Source organism: Pieris napi, chromosome 22, assembly GCF_905475465.1.
Source record: "Pieris napi chromosome 22, ilPieNapi1.2, whole genome shotgun sequence".
NCBI lineage: Eukaryota > Metazoa > Arthropoda > Insecta > Lepidoptera > Pieridae > Pieris > Pieris napi.
This window is the reverse complement of record NC_062255.1, coordinates 606,746-628,618: the sequence shown is the minus strand read 5'-3', so window position 1 is coordinate 628,618 and position 21,873 is coordinate 606,746. Positions and strand designations below refer to the sequence as shown.

Sequence of the window (21,873 nt, the reverse complement as noted above, 5' to 3'; positions counted from 1 at the left end):
ATGTATATATGTGTTTATTTTGTATTTAAATATTCCCTATTTTAGAAACATAAATTATTTAGTGTATTTGTTAGACATTGAGATTAATAAGTAGGATGTTGAATATATTGGTATATCAGGAAGTTGTGGAGTCTGAATTGCTAAAATTAATTCAATAGTCACAAAATAGTTCAGCCACATCCTGAGTACTTTCGATTTTGATTCTATATTTAAACACGTAATGAAAACGTATTATAACAACACAAATTTTAAATAAAATTAAATATGTCTGCTGCATTGGTAATTCTTGTTTATTTCTAATATTTTAGTAAATAGCGCATTCCAATATCTTGTGCTTATGCAATTCCAACAAAACATTACAAAAGATGTGGCAAGACGTAAGTTTGAACAGTTATATCTAATTGGAGCCAAGTGTTAATGACTTGAGAGTTGAGTTTGCAAGGATTGTGTACCGCGCCGCGTCACGGTGGAAACATACTTAAAAAACTAATTGATATGTCATTGACCTTACCATTGTACGTATCATAACAAGTCAACAAAAACCATGATCGATCATAATTAAATTAATGTCGCGACAATTGCTGAAATATTTTAGCTCGCGGTTACTTTGCGTAAAATTGTGTTAAACATTCTAATTCCTACCTTGTTAATATATATACATACTTATAAAAAAAATATTTTATTAAAATAAAACTGTATGTGCATATTAGAAGCAATGTTTTGGTTTTATTATAATGTTCTGTACAATTTCATAAATATTGTGTTTTCGTAAAATCCTATTTACCGGAAAATATCCTCACTGAAAACATTCGGTATTTACTTGGCTTTCGTTTTCAGCTGTTTGTGATGACAGGGTGGAAAGCGATCTTTTACTTTCGCTTTATTTGTATTTTTGATGCCTTGTTTTGCGGATGATAAACAACTTCGCATCCATTTACTATATAAAGGTTACCAGTTCTTTAGTATACAACAAAATAAACGTGCGTAAATATGAATAAAACATAGATGAATGCAGAGAACGCAATATATTTGTCTCCAATGTATCTCTGATAATTTTACCTTATATTAGGCGTCATGCTATTCTCCAATGTTGGCGATATTCAATTAGTCAAGAACTAAATTACCCAAAATCACAGACTATTCACCAACTCGTCTAGCCAAAAAAAAATAGTTTTTCTCTTTTACCGAACTTTATAGAACGAATAAAGCATAACATAACATAACATTTATGCAATCCAATGAGCGCAGCACTGTTCGTAATTCTGCGGGCCTCCTTATTTTAAATAGTGATTAAATCGAAACATTAGTTAAGGGACTTTTGGCTTTGGTAGCTTTTTTTACCACCGTTTTATAAATTTATTATATTTTGATTTGATGATATTTATGATAGATCAGTTTTATCACATAGGTTTTTCAGTCACGTATTGATAGTACAAACGGCTTAAAACAAAAAAAGTCATCGAACTTTAATTCCCTAGTTCTATGCTGTGATAAATAAAATTTAATTACAATGCTTAGTTTGACCTTTATATTTTTTCTATGCATTATGCTAGAGCAGAGTTAGCCTCGGCCTCGTCCCTGAGGTCGTAGGTTCGATCCTCGGCTGTGCTCCAATAGATTTCTATCCATGGTCGCTATTAACATTCGTTCGAACGGTGAAGGAAAACATCGTTAGGGAACCGGCTTACCTTAGGCCCAAAAAATCGACGGCGTGTGTCAGGCACAGGAGGTTGATCACCTACTTGCCTGTTAGATTGAAAAATGATCATGAAACAGATACAGAAATATGATGCCCAGACCTATAAAGGTTGTAGCGCCACTGATTTATTTTCATTTTTTTTATTCCTGCCTACCTTCCTTGTTCCTGCCTACCAGACTCGTAATCGTACTTTTATTCATGTTTCTCACATCAACACTAAGTAAAAAACTCAGATTTATATCGCGCATCCCGGACATACAACGACCAATATTTAATCCTTGACTTGTTTACGCTATCGCGGAATATGGTTATAAGGAGTATTAAGAATATCCATAGCGCATAATCACCTCCATCATGAGCATACCCCACATACACAGCTTCACGTACTTACCCTCACTTTTACACCATCACACAACATAGCCAAATTCCGTACCACTTAGTTAAATGTGTTGAATAATTTTTTTTTGTTTGTTTCCTTTTGTAAATTTTGAACCTTTTTGTAGTTAAGTGTATTATGTATTCCATCTCTGGTTATATTTTCAGTGTAACTGTTTGTTATTATATATATAATTTATTTTAACTGTAGGATTACAAAATAAATAAATTATTTTCTATATTATATATATATCTAATTATGAAATTAAATGATATATTATGTGAGATTGTTAATACACAAATTTATATATATATAACAAATACATTAAATCCCCTTGTAGCACTGTACTCTCATAGCGCATTTTCATATTAAACGATTTCAGTCCCTCGTATAACACGGATGGATATTCCACCACATAACGCGGGGATTTCACACGTTATATTTCTGTACTGTGACATTTATAATGATTTGTGCGCACTTATTTCGGTCATAACACTGTATTTTCTTAATATTCGACTAAAATCCCGTTTAACGAGAAAAGTTAAACGTGAATCGTTTGTACATAAGGCGCTATATGGAGTCATACAAGCGCGTTATTCGAGAATACTCATACAACGCGTTTCCATCAACTCGAAAGCAATCTACCGTGTTATAGGAGGGTTTACTGTACTTATTAAAAAAAAACCTTCAACATTTGACTAACTGAACATATAAAGCTATAATATGTATAATATCTTTTAATTCCGATAATCGAAACCCATCAATTATACAAAGCCGACCTAAGCAATTTAATTTGTAAAATTCGTTTAAACATAGGTTTAAAGATAAGCGAGAACGGACGGAGAAACACAATAAATTAAAAACGTTTTTGCGTTTTTCTAATATTTTTTTATTATTTTTTTTAAATGTTACGCACATGCGGTTCTACTGATTAATACTACGGTATCATGAAGGCATACGATACTTAAAGGTGACATATACATTAAATCAAAGTCTCCTTAAGTAATGATAAAGATGATATATTTCTATAAACAATATTTTTCCACGAACAGCTATCGAACGTATCACTTTCCAAATCTCAGCGAACAAACTTGCCGTTTTCCTTATATTTGTAATATTTGATATTTATTTACCTTATGTAACATCCATACGTCGCTTAGTGGTCAATTGGATTAACCCGGAAGTCTAAGATTTGGTTATAGGATTATAGTAAAACCTGGACTAGTAGACAATACTGAATTGTTCCTCTAGTGTGATTCATTATTGATAAGTAAATATTTAAAAGTATTTTAATATAATTATTAACTTAATAAAATATTTTACTTTACCACTAAGCCTTAGTAACAAAGTATGCACCGGAATTATTTTTTGTCCGTTTTTCTTGTTAATAGTTTTTCCATGCTAAGTCCAAAAATGGAAATCCTTGTGCGTATGAGTTGAATAATCTTTTATTCAAATTATTTATCAAGTCGTGGGGAAAACACAAATGACTCAATTGGTTATTTTCTATCGAGTTATGATTGATCTATAGATTAGGTATTTCCTATGAAACTTATTATCTCTTAACTCTGTCGATATATTAATTATTATTTCGTATAGACTCATTTACAAAATGAACGTATTTTTGTACGTAAATCACGTCTATGAGAGATTTAAAAAACAACTCTTAACTATTTTGTCTATAGAACCTGTAGCGATCATGCGGTTCTCATGTGAATATTTTTATTATTAAATTAACCAAAAAAAGATTTCGCACGCCATATTTGAATATTTATTATTTTTTTGTAGGCATATTAAAATTATTTTAGTAGCATTATATAATTATTTTTCTTTGTTTAAATGGAAGTTAATTTTGTTTAGACTTAATATTAATATAATTTCTAATTGTGCTACATTGCTAAGCCTCAAACCAAACAACCTTCTGGGTACTTAAAAGTTGCTGAGTTATCTTCAACCGCCTTATAAATTGTTGTCGTAACTATTCTATGGGATTACTCCGAAAGGTCTAATTCAGAGTTCGGACTTAGATTGACTGCCTATGTCAAAAAGGTATTGAATTGTTGAATAGTACGAGATCCGGCTGCAGGATTAGTTCGCTCATCGGTTATTTGCTAAAAATCAAATTTTAATGTTATATATTTATAATTAGGAGAATGTACATATATCTACCAAGTTGCCTATCAAAATTTGGCCACTAATATTTTTAATTCAATTATTTTGAATTGATTTTTGGGAAAACATTTCGTTCACTTGTCGTTTAATTAAAATATCGTCTACATCACGGCAATTTACATAAAGGTTTTAAAAAATCACGGGTGCCGTTGCCCACCTGGCCGCACTTCTTCGTAGCCAGGTATAAACAGGTATGATTAGTTTTAAGGTTAAAAAACGGTTTATCTCGATTTCCGGCAAAACTACAAGTCCTATCGAAGAAAGTTAAATGGCAAAGTTGGAGGTAATAAAAAGATCTAAAACTCTTGTATTCACACATTTTTCACATAAATCTCAATCTTTAATCTTCCTCAAAATTTATGTGAAAAATTCAAAAAACCAAGTTTTTGGTTTTTTATTTTTATCTTTAACAAAAATATTTTTTTTTAACGAAATTCGGTGAAAACTTACCTTTCTATGTCCCAAATACACTGTAATTTATTTGATTAAAAATATTTATTTGTTAACCTTATTTTGAATTAATATCGAAAAAACACCTTAATTTTCAATCGAAAATTCTGACGTCAAAATTTCAGCTTTTTTCAAAAAGTTGGTGTGCTTTCAGTTCGTTGAAATCTCTACTTTCCTATGGTAAAAAAATATATATATATATTACCATAGTAAATCTTCTCAAAAAAAGGCAAAAAATCGTATGCAGTAACGCCCAGACCTGTCATCCCCTTCCTTACTTCTCTATGAAATACGAAAATTTTAGCCCATCTAAAGGCTAAATTTTTTTTTAGGTCACTCAGGTATATATAAGTTATCTTAAAATAGTAATAATAAAATAGTAAATAGGCATCTGATTATAATTTAAAGAAGATTCATAGAGAAGTAGGGAAGGGGATGACGGGTCTGTTTTGGAATTTAATTAAGAATACTAGCGGCTACATTATGATAGGCAACATATGGTAGATATACATTCTCCTTATTATAAATATAGATAAAAATTTGTTTTTTTAGCAAATAACCGATGAGTGCACTAATCCTGCAGCCGGATCTTAGACCATAATTCATCGTGGGTTCCAAGATTCGATAATATATATATAGAGTAAAACTTCATTTCAATGTATCTATGTTAGCCTTCTAATAAATAGCTAAACCACTAAGAACTTATTTGCTACAAATATATATGCTATATTTTTAATACATAATATATTACGAAAAACTTAGTAAAATAAAGTTACACATTATCGTGATTAAAACACAGTCATTTAGTGTTTACATATGACAGCTCTCTTTTCTCTAGCTCTGTTATGCTGTTATTGCCAGTGCATTTGCTTAACTAAATATATTACCAATTTCCAGAACACGTATGGCAAGTGAACGTCCAGAAGAAAGGTCTTGGCGCATCCAAGAGCATCCAAGGTTTATATAACCTGTGTCTCACAGACAAGACTTTAACTCTGGTTAAGATCAAAAGCCACAACAACATCATCAGCGACCTGGTCATACCGGAACGTGTGGAGTACTCTCTGAAGAATATTAGACGGTAAGTCTTTAAGTCGCGTATACTTGTTGATATTTTAGGGCCGTGTTTGTAACTACAGCAGCATTGTTGGCCTAGTGGCTTCAGCGTGCGGCTCTCGTCCTTGAGTTATTTAACATTCGCTCGAACGGTGAAGGAAAACATCATGAGGATGAGGAAACCGGCTAGCCTCAGACCCAAAAAGACGACGGCGTGTGTCAGGCACAGGAGGCTGATCACTTGCTAACTTATTAGATTGAATTTGGATTGGAGAATTGAATTTATATTGCTGTCTGGTGTCTCCTCGCTTTAACTCGATCCTAGTGTAATGCGATATATTCCTTAATTAATGGATTAATAAAAAAAAATTCTTCTTCAGTTGGAATCAGTACTTTCTGAGTATGGCTAAATACAAACAAATTCTTCAGCTTTATAATATTATTGAGCATAGATATGTTATCGAAGAAAATAGATATAGATTATAGTGTCATACTTTAATACTCAATAGGGAAAACTAAAACTCATTGTTTTATAATCTAGTCTTAACAATTCCATTATTTCAATAACTATACAACATAAGACATACGGAATAAGTTTTTAATAAAACAATCCAATCAGTAAGATAAGGTAAAATCTGTGTTGTAGTTTTTCCTGAATCATACATAACTAAATAATAGTTATTGTACATGTGTGGTCCAATAAAATCCTACGTAAACACAATGATATACATACTTTTTAATTTAGGGCGATATAATTCTAAGAAAATCGTTTCCTTTAAAAAACACCGTCTCGTGTCGATGACCTGAACTTTTTCTTACACAAAGTAAGATCTGGAGACGCGGAAATTCATTTTAATATTTCTAAGAAAGGTCCACAGTAGAAAAACTAAGACGTGTTTCTTTGCTTTGTGCGAATGAAACTGCGATTCAAATTGGTATTGGTGTTTTAGTTTCCCGCTTGGTAGAGTTTGTTTTTTACCATTTTCCTGTTTACAGATACACGAACAACTGTAATATTTATCTTTTTGATAATTTTACTTAATAGGTTTGTGACCAGCCAAGTCAAACAAACAAGCTCTCACAGCCATAATGTAGACACATGTATCAAAAATCATTTGCTCATATAGGTAACACAATGTACACTTATGAACGTCAAAAAAGAAATATACATTAAATGCTTCTAATTTTACAATCAAGGGCGTAGAAGGGAAAAGAAGAACTGGGAATAAACTCTTACTATACTATAGCGCCAAGTTTATCATTGTTTTTTTAACGTGACTTCTACATAGTTGAATAAAAGTGAGACAGTTAGATTGGATTATTACCTTCAGCTGAATTGCTGAGTTTCAGCATCGGACATCGAAAATGAATACAAAATTCCACCCATATCACTGCGACGTCCGCCTGAGCGTTATTTAAAGTATATTTTGCCGCGCACCACCACTATATTGAACCAGACTTAGTGTCCTTCAAGAAAAGAGCGTACCAACTTCTAAAAAGCCTCGTACTCGCACTGACTGTCCATGGGCGGTATCACTTAAAATCAAGTGAGCCTCCTGCCCCCCTTAATTACGTAACTTGTTTCGAGTGCTTTACAGAAATCGTAGTTAGATGTCTGCCACATCATAACTATTTCAACTAAAATAGCTATATCAACACCATCTATTGCAATCCAGCGGATTTTTACAAAAATAACTTTTTATCCATTGTTTTGCTTTGTCTTTTCTGAGGTTTTAATGTTTGGTATATGTGAATTCGTGAATGCGGTGATGTTAGTTATTTCAACTATGTATTTGCGTGTTGTTCCCACGAGAATCTAAGTGCGTGCTCCTATTTCACCATGCCTCCTGCTGATCGAGGACAAATCTTCGTTTTTTATTTATTATATTATTATTATACTTAAGATGTTATGTGGAACATGGTGTAATGGTTGCAGCTCCTTACGAACGTTGGTTAAAACAAAAAACTTGGCGATTAAAAAGAGTGGTGGAGAGTTTATTGCTAGTACTTCTCTTCCGTTCTACGCCTTTGATTTGAGAAGACTGTAAAAGTAGAAGCATTTAATGTATATTTCTTTTTTGACGGTCATAAGTGTACATTGTGTTACCTATATGAATATTTCATTTTGAGTTTGACTTTGGTATGTTTTTGTTACCTGAATTACCCCAGACCAGTTTTTAAAATTTTACGCTTAATAACACACGTTTTGTTTGGGATGTTTTTATCTTTGCAGAAGTTGCGGGCTTGTCTCAGCATTGCTAGTCTATTACTGGATGCAGATTATTTTAGGTTCGCTTTGTTCTCCCAGTTATAAATAACACTTAATTATAATGCGAGACACGTCTGGTACAGTTTATATCGCATTTAGCTGCGTGTGAATTCTTAAGTGATACACGTTGGTGCAGTATTAAATTGCGTTTTGCCATAGCTGTTTTGTAAATATTGTAGATGTAGGATGATGTGCTGTAGATCAACAATATACCATATCATATAGGTCATAAAATGCGTCTAGGATTTTAGGGTAAAATTTATTTCCTTGAGAAACAAGCTATACTGTTTAAAATTTTATTTAACAGCGACTGGCTCCGGCTTTGCGGGCTTCCATTTGACTTTTTCCAAGAATTCAAATAATTATCGTTCTATTCCAAGCAACCTATATGAATCGGTCTATCAGTGACCGAAACCCCACGAAAATCCGTGCAGTAGTTTATGAGTATTGAGAGAGAGAAGGATTTTGTTTTATAATATGTGGTGATGATTACTCGGCTATTATATTTCAAAATCCATTGAAGATTGAATCTAGATTTCACAAATAAATAATTTACGGATTTTTCTGCAATGACTGTCTTGTATCCTAGATATTTTAATTGTTAGCCTAATTGACAAGTTGCAATATTCTTTATAAATGTTAGTTCTATAAGTAGCGACCCTCAGCTGAATGCTAAAACGTATAACTAACTGTACGTTCGTTGCACTGTAGAAGCAATATTTGGCACTTGTTTTGATGATTCACTGAGCGCGTGGGCTATACCAGGCCATGTTTTGTTGAATGGACTTAATACGCGTCTCAGACGGGTTTGATTTGTTTTCGTCTTGGAATTATTGGCATCACGTTTGTCTGATTGCTCGTTTTAGGAAACGAAGACGAGTTTTGGGAGTATTAGTTCAAATCATTGCTAATTTCGGTTACTACTTGAATTTTTTCGTGTCTACAGAAATTCAAGTATTGCAGCTCAGTGATGGTCTGGACGTCGTACATTTGTAACATTTGCTCACGCGTCAACTTTTAATCAATTCCGCTACAACCTTTTTAGGCCTGGGCATCATATTTCTGTCTCTGTTTCATGATCATATGGCATTTCAGGATCATATCTAATAGGCAAGAAGGTGATCAGCCTTCTGTGCCTGACGCACACCGTTGACTTTTTGGGTGTAAGACATGTCAGTTTCCTCACGATGTTTTCCTTCACCGTTCAAGCGAATGTTAAATGCGCACATAGAAAAAAAGTCCATTGGTGCACAGCCGGGGATCAAACCTATGCCCTCAGGAATGAGAGTCGCACGCTGATGCCACTTAGCCAACACAGCTCATCGCGTCAACTTTTAGGGGCATTTAAAAACATTAGGAATTAAGTCAATTCGACGTAGGGTCCTTCAAGAAAAGAGCGTACCAATTATTATTAAAAGGCCGACCATGCACTAGCTATATATAAAAAAGAGTGAAGTATCTGTAAACGTCAATATGATAATTTAAATTTTGGATAAACAACAACTCGAAAACATCCGTTTCATACAATATTTATCGTTTTATATTCAATTCAATTTGTATTGTTCGTAATAAGGGTAACATTCAGAGTCAATAGGTACTTAGAATTATGGACAACTGCCGTATGCCCAAAATTTATTGGATTTTGTATTACGAAGCTTAGTTTGCAGTGAGGTTACGGTTTCGACAGAATTTTATCCTAAGATCTTTATTAATAGTTTTCATTTTTAACCAAAGTTAGTTTCAGATCAAATTTTTGTTGTTAATGCGAAAGTGATTTAAATTCTTTAACAGATGCGGTGATTCGGAATGTTTCTTCTATATGGAAGTGGGACGGCAGACGTCGACAGGTGCGGGAGAGTTGTGGATGCATTCAGACGACTCTAACATCGCGCAGAGCATGCATTCAACTATATATCAGTAAGTTATATTATATCATATATTTAGTTGACCTGGATTTGAACCCAGAACAGTGTGAACAGATGAGTATAATGTCTGTATCATGCTCCATTTGACGGGTTACAGGTTTCTAAACACACAAAAAATACACTTGACCACTTAGATTTATATTTTATACAATTACGTTCCTCAATAAAGAAATCTAAATATGAAATAATCTTAAGTGAAAAATCTATTTACAATATAACAAATATTCGTTATTCTTATGTACCATTCTACATTTAGCTTATTAATAGGTATTTTTCTTATATACTAAATTAATATATTTAGACATGAATAATTGCGAAGAATATACGAAGAGAATAATCACGTTGTTATAATTAATTCGCGCCTGTTAAAATTTATTGGCAAAAGCTCCCTCAGTATACGAAATCATTTTGTGGAAGGGACTAATTCTTCATCGGTCTATTTTCATATTTAAAATTACTATCGTGTTAACATAAGTAAATGTGATGTGATGTAGCCAACTATAAAAATTAATTGTGAGTACATTATATAAGAATATTTCTGCAAATAATAGAATTTGAAACTAGAATACGCCGAAAGTAAATGTTTAGTTTCAGAGTTAAATATATAATAGTCCAAATTGATTCTATACTACACTTATATATAATTACAAGTGGACCCGACAGACGTTGTCCTGCATGATATTTCAAGCAATTAGTAAAGCAAAGTATGAAAGTACCGACTGAGCGCCATCTGGCGGGCTGATTAGTGAATCTAAACCATTCCCAGATCCCCTTGAACACACACAAAAAATTTCATCAAAATCGGTCCAGTCGTTTGAGAGAAGTTCAGTGACATACACACTCACAGAAGAATTATATATATAAAGATTATTATTATATGTGATTAACTAAAACTTGTCGGTCGGAGCTGAGGTTTTTGTGTTACAGTCAATTTTACTCGATCTGTCTACACCTTTTAAATTGTCTTCAATCTGTTGCAACGTCCGACCCTTCGTCTCCGGCATCAAAAACCACATAACTATCAAACAGTACAAAATCACACTCCCATATATTCCGTACACACCTTCAATACCCACTGAAGATGTGAGGTAGGGGAAGGTCTTTAATATGAGAAAGTGGAAAAGCGTCGCTATAGCGGTCCCAAAGCTTATACCGATGCTGCGGTAAGCCAAAGGAAATATTTCCCCAGCAATTACGCACATTATTGGTAATACTCCTGCGGATATAGCGAAACATTGAAGATTCAGTAGTAAAGCTGGTATCCAAATATAGTCAAATAAGGTAATGCCTTGTTTTATCATAATGACATGGGCAACTACAGCGATGTGTACTATGAAGCACAGGACACCAGTGCTAAACGCCACGGTGCGACGCAAACACATCTTCATAAAGTAAACGGCCAGTATATTGGTGATTATACGTAATATATCTATCTCTACCAGCCAGAAATTTGCATCAACGCCCGGACCCATAATGAGCCCCACAATAGCTACCCCGTAAACTGCTAAATTCATCCCACCAGCCACATACACCAGTAACGTGACATGCAAGAACAGAAGAATGGGCTTATAAAATTCTACTTTACGTACAATCTCCACGCTGTTTTTAAGATTGATGACAGTTTTTGTCGCATTGTGCTCCATTCTGGCTTGTATGAGCTCGTTTAGCTCGGCTTCCTCCTGATCGCCTCTAAGTTTATGGAAATGTTGTTTACATTCATCATATCTCCCTTTACTTGCGAGCCAACTCGGGGATTCTGGTAGAAAAAATGTCATGATAAAGCTGATTAAAGTGAATGAGATACAGATGAGAGCGGTCATCTTCCAATGTATCAGGGATCCTATCAAATGCACTAAAAACATGCCAAGTGTTTGTGCAACCGTAGTTGTTGTTAGGAATGCCCCGCGGTTCTTAGGACTTGAGTACTCTCCTATAACGACAGCTCGTAGAGGTACCATTTGCCCAAATGATAGTCCCTGCATCAGTCTTGCAAGTAAAATAATCTGAAATTAACCATTTTATTAATTTGTCGTATAACATTTGGAAGTCTTCCACGGTCTGCTTTACAAGAAACTTTCTTTTGAGAACTAGCGAGCTGTGGAATCGACTCCCAGTGGGTCTTCCCTGGGAGAACCACCTCCTGTAATTCAAAGATAGAGTATAAACTCAAACTCAAAATATTTTTATTCATATAGGTAAACAAGTACACTTACGAACGTCAAAAAAGAAGTTAAATTGATTGTAAATTTATATTTACTACCAGTTCGCAAGTCAACGGCGTAGAGCGGGCAAGAAGAACTGGTAACATATATATACACTTCTCCCAAAAAGGCCGGCAACGGTTTTAAAAAAAAATTGTTTTAAAATAAAAATAATTTAATATTTCTAATTAAATGCTCACCTACTACTAGTAGTGCTAGTATTTATTTTCTACTAACACTTATAATGTTATACAAATCATACTAGTTGTACTAACCTGAACGTTGTTTGCAAATATTATCAGAAGCCATCCTACAACAGCCGGTATATTGACCAAGAAATGCGCCTTTTTCCGTCCTAATTTATCCAGTATCAATGGCATGGATAAATTACCCACTAACATAGCTATGGTGATAATTGAAGCTGAAAAAAACTACAATTATAACGTTACTTTTATCTACACTTTGCCGAGTTCTACATTGTCCCACAAAATTATTGACTGAGTAAAAAATATAAGATTTTGAAAATGTATTAGCAAGAGGCTTAGTAGCCAAATTGGATGCTTTAAAAAATCAGTTTTATTGCGCATATGTCCAAGTAAACTGATTTAACTAAATTCCTAATCTATCTCTTTTCAACGCAGCGTTAAACACATTTTGACAGAGAGAGATATCTCAAAAAATACCAATGGCACACCCGATCGTAGGCTGGATATACTAGACTAATCACTAGCGCCTCCCCGAGAACAAGGAGGTTATAGCTATTTAACAATAGTTGGATGGGTTAGAGAGAATATAATTTAGGTACAAATTAAATATGAATAATTTACAAAATAAATGTGACATGCTCGTTAAAATGTACGATAACGAAAAAAATTTGTCTCCTCTCAATTTAATCAGATAATAGTAAGCCGGTCTTATCTTTTTCTATTAGTTAAATTTTTTCCTGCTGTACATTCCTAGATACTAGCATAAGTTAGTATGGATTTTAAAGCATACAGAAAAGTACTAAACTTTACTAATAGACACAGATTAGTAACTGTTGCATATCATTCAATATTTTGGTCTCTTTGTTAGTGGCAAAGGTGAATCTTTTATTGTGTTGTGTGTGCATTAGTTAAAACACCTATAGCAAATATGAGTAAGAGGAGTTATTATTTTACAAGTAAATCTGTTATGACGTGACAAACATACACCATCTCAGTCCCTAATTACAACTATTAACCCCGGTCCTTAATAAGTACCTATCCATGACTCCTGGGCCTTGGTGAGTGGAATGGGAGAGTCTGGAAGCTTGAGTTGCGGCAGCAGAACCGCAGGGAAGCCATAAGCGCAACCATTACTTAGCACATTCATAGACACAGTTGCACACACGAAACACTGGAAAATATAATATTCGTTTGTGAAGTAACCAATGTTTTATTTGTTCATAATAATCTATATATATAAAAATGAAACCCGTTTTCCGTTGTCACGACATAACATGAAAACGGCTTGACCGATTTGGCCATTTCTTTTTTTATAATATTCTTTGAAGTACGAGGATGGTTCTTACGGAGAGAAAAATTAAAAAAATTGAGTGAAAAAGTCTAAAAACAACACTTTTCTATATTCTCATACATAATATTCGTAATAATACTTAAAAGTCGATTTGAACTTTAATACCATATCATAAAGTTCAAGTGGTAGTGGAGGGGTTCCGGGAAGGTAAATTTTTATTTTTTGACATAATGTATTTGCTGTCTTATCAACTTTCTTTTTTTTATCTTAGCTAGACCGGTGTCCCGAATAGCAGAATAAGTATTTAAAAAAAATAAAGAATCAACTGTTAGGCGGTACGATGTTCGCCAGGCCAGCTAGTCACATTATAAAAGTATCTTAAGGCCCTATCCCAGCACGAATTGCTGTGTCAGTGTCTCGGGGTGGACTTAAAACATTAAATTAATGTAATTTTACAAAAAAAAAATCTGAAATGCTTGGCTTGCGATAAAATATATTGTGTAAATTTCAAAATCATATTCTATTATATACATTTTCGTCATAAAATGAATTCAAGTGTCAAAAATGGGATGTTTGGATTTTTTTTTTCTATCAAGCTAAGTTATTTAAATCGTGTATCGATCTTCCAAAATGGATACATAAACAACTCAACTCCACCATATATTTTTTCCATTCTCCCTACTTCAAGCAATGATGACGAAAAATGGAAAGAAACAATGTAATTTGGAATCGGGTGACCAGATCGGTCCTTAACTCATGTTTACAGACCATTCAATACATATCAGCCTACGTATAGCAAAAACGAAAATCAATATTAATTCAATCATAATCATAAGTTCCACAATCCGTGAAAAAAGAGCGTAAAATTCCAGCAACGTATCCATTTGTAATACTTGTCATACAATATTAATTTAATTGTTTCTGTTTTTCTGCGCTAGTGCACCAATAGATCCTTCTTGTATTGGTGCACTTGGCCGACTTTGACCCTGATGTCGTGGAGATTCAGGGTAATAGGAATCGCACACGTAACCATAAAGCTAACACTTCTCTATGAGAAGGCTTTCCTAATGGGTTGTCATAATTTAAATTAAGAAATTAGCTAAAATTACTACATATTACTCTTCAGTATTTACAATCCTATTTAATATGTATTTTTCTGTCCAAAATAAAACTTTTCTTTTATTGAATTTAAAAAATTTGTCACGAAGTTCGAAGAAAGTAAATATTCTAAACAAATTTTAACTACCCCCATTAACAATAAAAATTATATATTTTTGTTGGCATAATTAACATTTTGAATATACAAGAGTTATGTATAAATCATTTTATTCAAAGAAAATAAATCTTACTTGTATAAGAAACGGCGATATGGCAAATGGAAGATACATGATGAACTTATTACTCTTTAACACGTTCCGCACTCCTTAAACCACGATAATTATATTTTTATAAGGATAATATTATATCCTCTAAACACGTCGATCGCGAATATTAGAATTATGCAGACAAGTCGAAACAAACTTTAATATTGACGCAACGGTTACATTATAAAGCGTTATCTTCACTATCAGGTTGTTTATACAGAGTTTCAGGTTGAACATTTTTAACTGGTTTAAAGTCAAACTGAATGAATTTATCCAAAAAAAGAAAAACGAAACGAAGAATCGAGCATTTTTGTTGCAAACGTGTTATGTTGACTGATTAAAAATAATTAAAGCACTCACTCAGATTGTGATAGTCTGCTTAAATAAATGAAAAAAATATAAGTAAACATTTTAAAAATTCTCAACCTTTTACACGACATCTATTCGGTACGCTATTGAAAATAATTTCTCTGTGGGTGTTTATTTAAACTTAATTAATAATTAAAGTTTATAATATTTTTTTACATTTATGTATATTAAATCATACGTTATTTTCCGGGAATGGAACAGTACATACACTAAAAAATACATAAATAATACACGTATTTAAATAAATAAAATAAAAAATAAAAATAGCCTTTATTCGTTCCTTTATTTAAATACAAAAATTAAATAAAATCATTACACATAGTTTATCAACTAGTAAAGCTACGGTTTTCTAGAAAAGCGGTGCCGTTAACTAACGGCCGCGGCCGCGGTTATTTTACGGTAGTTAATAAACGGCCGTCTTTACGGTGGCCAAGCTGTGGTTTCCTAGTAAGTAGTGCGACCGTATTTTTGGAGTGTTATTCCAATTTAATTCCACAAATTTGGTACATCTGAGCTTGTCTGTACTCTTTGGATTTGATATTGTACAAAGCTTACAGCTCGTTAGTTAACGGCACCGCTTTTCTAGGAAACCGTAGCTGTATAACCGCGCCCTGCTTTACCACTTTCAAGGGTAAGATACTAAGTAGTACTAACTAGGGTAGGTAACAACTAAAACCAGATGTAATATAGGATAAGATACGGGTATATAAATCGACAATGATAAAGTATTATTTTTTTCCTTTAAATAAGAAACCTACTCATTTCACTACACCATGTAGTCTATTAGCTAAGCAAATTCAAACAGAGATTGTGTAAATGATTTACTTTTCAGTGCGATGATGAACTGCGCGAAAGAGTCGGAGAATGAAAAGGATCATATAGTGGTACCTGGGAAAAGTTCTTTGCTCGAGAGTTCGAACCCACTACCCGCACGAAGACAAACCTACTCAGATGGCAGAGGACGCGCTGGACTTTATAACGGTATGTATTCAATGGTTTATAACTTATTACCTCTTAATTAAATGACCGTGGCGTTTTTATAAGTTAGTTTAAACAATTGCTATCGGAATACATTTATTATAGTTTTACAATAACAGATGTTCTTTTGTAGTTAAACTAATTATTATATAATTGTATTTAATACGCAATTATTTACTTTTTTATATTTTTAATTAATATAGTGATATTACTATATGTGATTAACACACTAAACAGATTACATTCACTCTCAATTAAATTTGGTTCAGCGAAAAAGAAAAAATCTACTCGTACGAATGTACACATAAAATTTCTTGATGAAACCGGGCTTTAATGAATTTAAGAACGACGGTATACCTTAATATCACATATAGAATATTTTGATTACATTACGACTGGTTATATAAGAAGCTGGGGTGGTCAGATAGATTATTATTGTAGTTTATACAACGCTGTAATAAAAGTTATAAAAAAAATTGTAATTTGGCGCGATTTCCAAAAAATCTTTTCTCTTACTCAGATCATTAGTTCAATAGTACAAAAATCTTTAGTTGAAAACTGATGTATGCAATTATTGAACCCTCGCTTGAATGACAACCTCGTATGTCCAGAGAACCAAACATTACAGGAAACGAAAAATGTTTCATTTCGTCAATGTTCGTAAAAATTATTATGTGTTTTTGTCCATAGTTTTAGGGGTAAAGACGACTTATTTATTAAAAACATAAATAAGTCCTTACTTAATGATTATACCTGTTAAATGACATGTCTACGAATAAAAAAGAAATGGTTTTTTGACATACGAGGTTATCATTGTACAGTGACGATAGGGTCCTATATTGCGCGGCTGATTTCGACTAAAAGATACTTGTAGATGTCATTTAGTAGAATAGTGTGTCATAGTAGTTTGTTTGACTTACAGTAGAGTAGAATGCTTGTTCGACAATTTTATTCACCCACTAAGGTACCAAATAATATGTTATACTTAAAATAAGATATTTCGAAAGATTTCTCTTTACTATTTATCATTTTTGTTTAATGATTGTGTGAATAGAATAGCTATTTATATTGAAGTTATGTGGGTAAATAAAGTTGTTTTGACTAATATATAGATAGCGTTTAACTATATTAGTAGTACATAGTTCCATTATCACTTATGTAACATAGCACGTAGATAGCTCAAATACCTTACACGAATTCAATTTCTCAACATTTAAGTTTCACAAGTATAAATATCAGTTAAAATTTTATTCCTTCAAAAAGTTTACATTGAGTTTATGATGTTTAACTTATAACTTATATAACCATCTATATATGGTTCGTAAAAGGCCGGCAACGCACTTGCGAGACTTATGTCAATGTGAGTGTCCATCGGCAGCGGTATCATTTAACATCAGGTGAGTCTGCCCGTTTGCCATCATAAATACATAAAAAAATAAGAAATCTCAATAATTAGTTCAACATTTTTTGGTTTATAATTGTTAGATTATTTACACAGATCAATACAAAAGTTCACAATTATTAAACCTATGAACAAAAAAATTACACCACACCACACTATCTTTAAAATGTAGTTTAGTATTGTGTGAGCTGTATGTAGCGTAGTGGGTTCACGCGTTGCGCATTGCAGAGAAAGGCCTCTGCGTGGGCGCGTGCATACGGCAGTGCGTCTGCGCCTCCGCCACCTACTCCATTGACGATTCGGCCGCTGCCGTCCCCACTAACGGTACGAGATCGCTCTATTGGCTGATTCTCTTCTCTTGTATGCTCGGTGACATTCTAGACTCTTCTTGCAACTACGTTGTACGTCTTTAACTCTTAAGTCTTGTAACCTCTTTGAAAACTATTTCTTCTACTTTTGAAAGCATACTATGACTTATTTTTTTAGTATTTTTTAAAGAAATTATATCTTTTCTTCTTGTAAACTATTTAATCCTTTTCCTGTTATCAAAATAAAAAATAAAGTAATTATTATTGTCTTGAAAACAGATTGAAGTGAGGATCTGTTAATTAGTTTGTCTAGATTGTAAACCGAGTGTACATAATGTTGGAAATGTTCATTCACCAGCTCAATTCGTTCATGGCTGTCAAATGGTCGTGCTTGGTTATGGAGGCATCGTAACTCATTCATCGTTCATCCTCATTCACCATCGGAGAAAAGATTGATAACTAATTTCACGTCAGAATAACGTCAGAATATCTGAATGGCTTTTCAATGGTGCCTCAAATTGATGTGGTGTATAATTAACTGTTAACTATCAAATCATTAAATTTCTAATCGCTCGATTAATATCTGATGCTTTAAATGTGACGGTGACATCTTTATTAACCGATGAGCATGAAATTAACTGCGAAATTTAACGGCTTTAAGATATTTGGAAAATGCAAAAGAACAAAATGTAGCATGTTTTTAACAACGCTCATAATATTAAATATTGAATTTACAATAACCGTGTACCCCAAAATCTGTATGACTCTATGTACTTTGAATTTGTAAGGTATGATGAATGATTGTTGTCTGCATGGATCGGTGATGGTTCGGTCTTGTGTTGTGTGCGTCATTTACTCACCTGTGTGTAAAGATATGGTAAAACAAACGATACAGTTACTTTCCAACATATAATTAACTGGCCAACAGTGCATGTACGCTAAAAACACAACAAGTATGTATTAAATCATGCCATATCTTTATATCAACGTTGTAATCACATTCCGACCATGGTACTTGACATTTCGGTTGACAGTTGCATTCAGGTATAATAAACAGTCTTGCGATTCTACGTTTAAACACGTACACAAGGTACCATAGTCAATTCACGAATAACCAACGCACCGGGTGACGCTTGGTGCCAGATGTTTACGTGTCGCTTCTCATTGTCTTCAGCAGAAAACCAACCGCCGAATAACACACTAACGCCCGAAAAGCAGGACCGCCCCGCGCGGCATATTAAACACCACCGTACAGTGTCACTCCCCGCCGGCTGTTCAGTCTTCCAGGAGCCTTTGAAGATCGCCCACGGCAGAACTAGATCCGAGCCTCTCACAGGGGACGAAGTAGATCGAGCTATCTTAGAGAAAACAGTGATGCATTCCTCCTGCAAAACCGTCAATGGAACGGATACGATCAAGAAGAACCCATGGTGCAGACGTGCAAGTACCGGCACAAGGTTTTCCAAACTGTCGCCGGCGCATACTAAGAGTATGTATCATGCTTCGACTAACCAACATCGCATCGCATACACTAATCCTACTTCTGATTTCCATTTATCAGATTTGCTTGTGTTTTGTCTGCATGTGTTTATTTGCTTTTGTGATCGTTTCCCTTTGTATATACTCCCCAATGTATATTTTGCTGTAAAATCTTTGTTCGTAAGCTTGTAAGTTGTGTATGCTTGAGACAAAAGTCTAACTGTATCAATTTAGAATTAGCTTTAGCATGAGTACAAGTAAGTATGCAAAGATTAATATATGTCATTTCTTAAACTCTTAAACGGAAGTATACGTAGGCAATGGGTTATTAATTACATCGGTATTAAAACGATCCGTTAATAAGTCACCGTTGTTCACAGATGTAACGGCACTTCGTAATCGTTGTGAGACTATGCCTTCTAGGGCTTGTTCCTCGTTCGAGTCGGACCGTCCACAAATAACGAGGCACACTGATGTCGTTGACGGTACGTCCTAAATCTTCTGAACAAATTAACACAATTTTAAAACAAATTACCTTTGGAAAGACGTAGGAAGGATCCTACAAAAAATGTCTCTGTCAATTTTGTTACGGAATCACTAACTTTACCCGTCCATGTAAGGTAATGAATAAATTGTATGTATTGCCAAAATAATCTAGAATATTATAGAGAAACACCTTTTGTATGGCAATCAAAGTTTATAATAATTTACCAAAAACATTCAAAGATCTTCCTACTAAAGTTTTTTAAAATCTACTTAATTTTCAATTTTTGGAAAAAAAAATATTATTCTATTAATTATTATTTGGGTGCAACATTATAATTAAAATTAATTTCATAAAAGTGATAAAATAATATAAGAATTTACTATAATATATGACTCATAATGTAATGTAATATTTATTTATTTATTATGAGTAGGGGCAACGTCTTTGATAACGTAATGTAACTTCTATATAAGATTCTATCTTTTAAGTGACAAATTTGCTCGCCATTATGTGTGGCAGAATATGCTAACTTAAGATTGTACCACCTTTTTTGTACCATATTCAAATAAATTATTATTATTATTAGGTCTGGCTTCATCACGCGACGACATAGATTCTATATCGGAATGGTATCGCACTCCGCGAATACCGGAAGAGCCGGACGGCTGCGAATATATGTTGCCTCGGGACTTTATGAGGTAGGCTGTTCAGATGCACAAACTAAACTATCTTATCGTAACGTTTATTTGTGAGAATACGTCAACCGCCTTTGTAATAACACTGATCTAAATTGAAGTTTTGCCGTAATACATAGTTTTTTCGTATAATATATTATATAAAAATTAAATGATATTATCATAGGATAGCATGCATAACTGGTAAGATATTCCGCCATTGGTTTTACTAGACGAATGTTTGTTGTACAATTTATATATGTAGTTCAGTAAGGACGAAATTGTATATTTTTTTAGTATGCGCACGGGGTCCATTGCGCATTCTCGAACATCGTCAATGGGGGTGGACGACGGTGGTGACAGAGACGTGGGTGACATACCTGACGGCTATTTGCCCATGGGTCCCCCGCACTTGTCCTCCTCTGCCTCCGTTTGTAGCGGGACGCCTTCCACGGATCCACGGTTTAGGTATGATATTTCTTATTTTCTCTCTCTTGGTTTTAAAATGGGAGTTATTTTTCGGAATGTAAAATACTCATACATAAATATCAAAATACAAAAAAATTATGTGCAACGATTACAAAATAATTCCAGCGAATACCAACTGGAACCGGCGACGTCCCACATATCCGAGGAGCGATCGACGCGCGCGTACAGCGTCGGAAGTCGGCCCGTGCGCACGGAGCGCGTCGAGCCCGCGTCGAGACTTCGAGCGTACAGTGCGGGCGCGAGACGACGCCCAGCGCACGCCAGGCCCACTGACGACCTGATGGAGATCGACTTCTCCGCTAATTCACCACAGTCTAAGGTAAAGAGAGTAAATTCAATATATATACTATATAGATTATAGATATAGAGAACGGTCCTTAGAGAGCTTCAAAGGCATATGAAGGGCATGTTAATTGAATTGTAATTTGCATGGCACCGTTTAGTGTAAATATTTCCCTGCTTTTTATTTGTAACGCACAATAGCCCCTGAGGTCGAATTTCGACAAATTAATCATTATTTAATGTTAGGAGTTGGTTGAAATATAACCAGCAAAGGGATCCTTCATCTACCGAACTATTATAGACCTCGATTAATCTTCGGAAATTTCGGAATATCATTTACCACATCAATTATGTTATGTGATTTTAAAGATGTAATTATTATAATTGAATAACAAT

The 21,873-nt window shown here is 33.9% G+C and overlaps 2 protein-coding genes across 7 annotated transcripts in view; one reads left to right on the top strand and one right to left on the bottom strand.

Annotated features, from left to right (window-relative positions):
* Positions 1-21,873, top strand: part of LOC125060743 (insulin receptor substrate 1-like) — a 28,100-nt gene that overhangs the window by 2,069 nt on the left and 4,158 nt on the right. Inside the window, exons 2-10 of one of the 6 annotated variants that reach the window (XM_047665777.1) lie at positions 5,595-5,778; positions 9,814-9,939; positions 16,211-16,359; positions 17,987-18,082; positions 19,244-19,555; positions 19,926-20,030; positions 20,619-20,730; positions 21,004-21,174; positions 21,301-21,514. In XM_047665777.1, the coding sequence (XP_047521733.1) occupies positions 5,595-5,778; positions 9,814-9,939; positions 16,211-16,359; positions 17,987-18,082; positions 19,244-19,555; positions 19,926-20,030; positions 20,619-20,730; positions 21,004-21,174; positions 21,301-21,514 (1,469 nt within the window). Of the gene's footprint in view, positions 1-5,594; positions 5,779-9,813; positions 9,940-16,210; positions 16,360-17,986; positions 18,083-19,240; positions 19,556-19,925; positions 20,031-20,618; positions 20,731-21,003; positions 21,175-21,300; positions 21,515-21,873 lie in introns of all 6 variants that reach the window. The other 5 variants (XM_047665776.1, XM_047665779.1, XM_047665778.1 and 2 more) reach the window with 5 other exon arrangements.
* Positions 10,732-15,246, bottom strand: LOC125060745 (facilitated trehalose transporter Tret1-like). The gene is made up of 4 exons (XM_047665782.1): positions 14,995-15,246; positions 13,390-13,525; positions 12,424-12,569; positions 10,732-11,950 (listed from the first exon to the last, which is right to left on the bottom strand). The coding sequence occupies exons 1-4, from the start codon at positions 15,031-15,033 to the stop codon at positions 10,835-10,837; spliced, it is 1,437 nt and encodes a 478-aa protein (XP_047521738.1). The 5' UTR covers positions 15,034-15,246; the 3' UTR covers positions 10,732-10,834.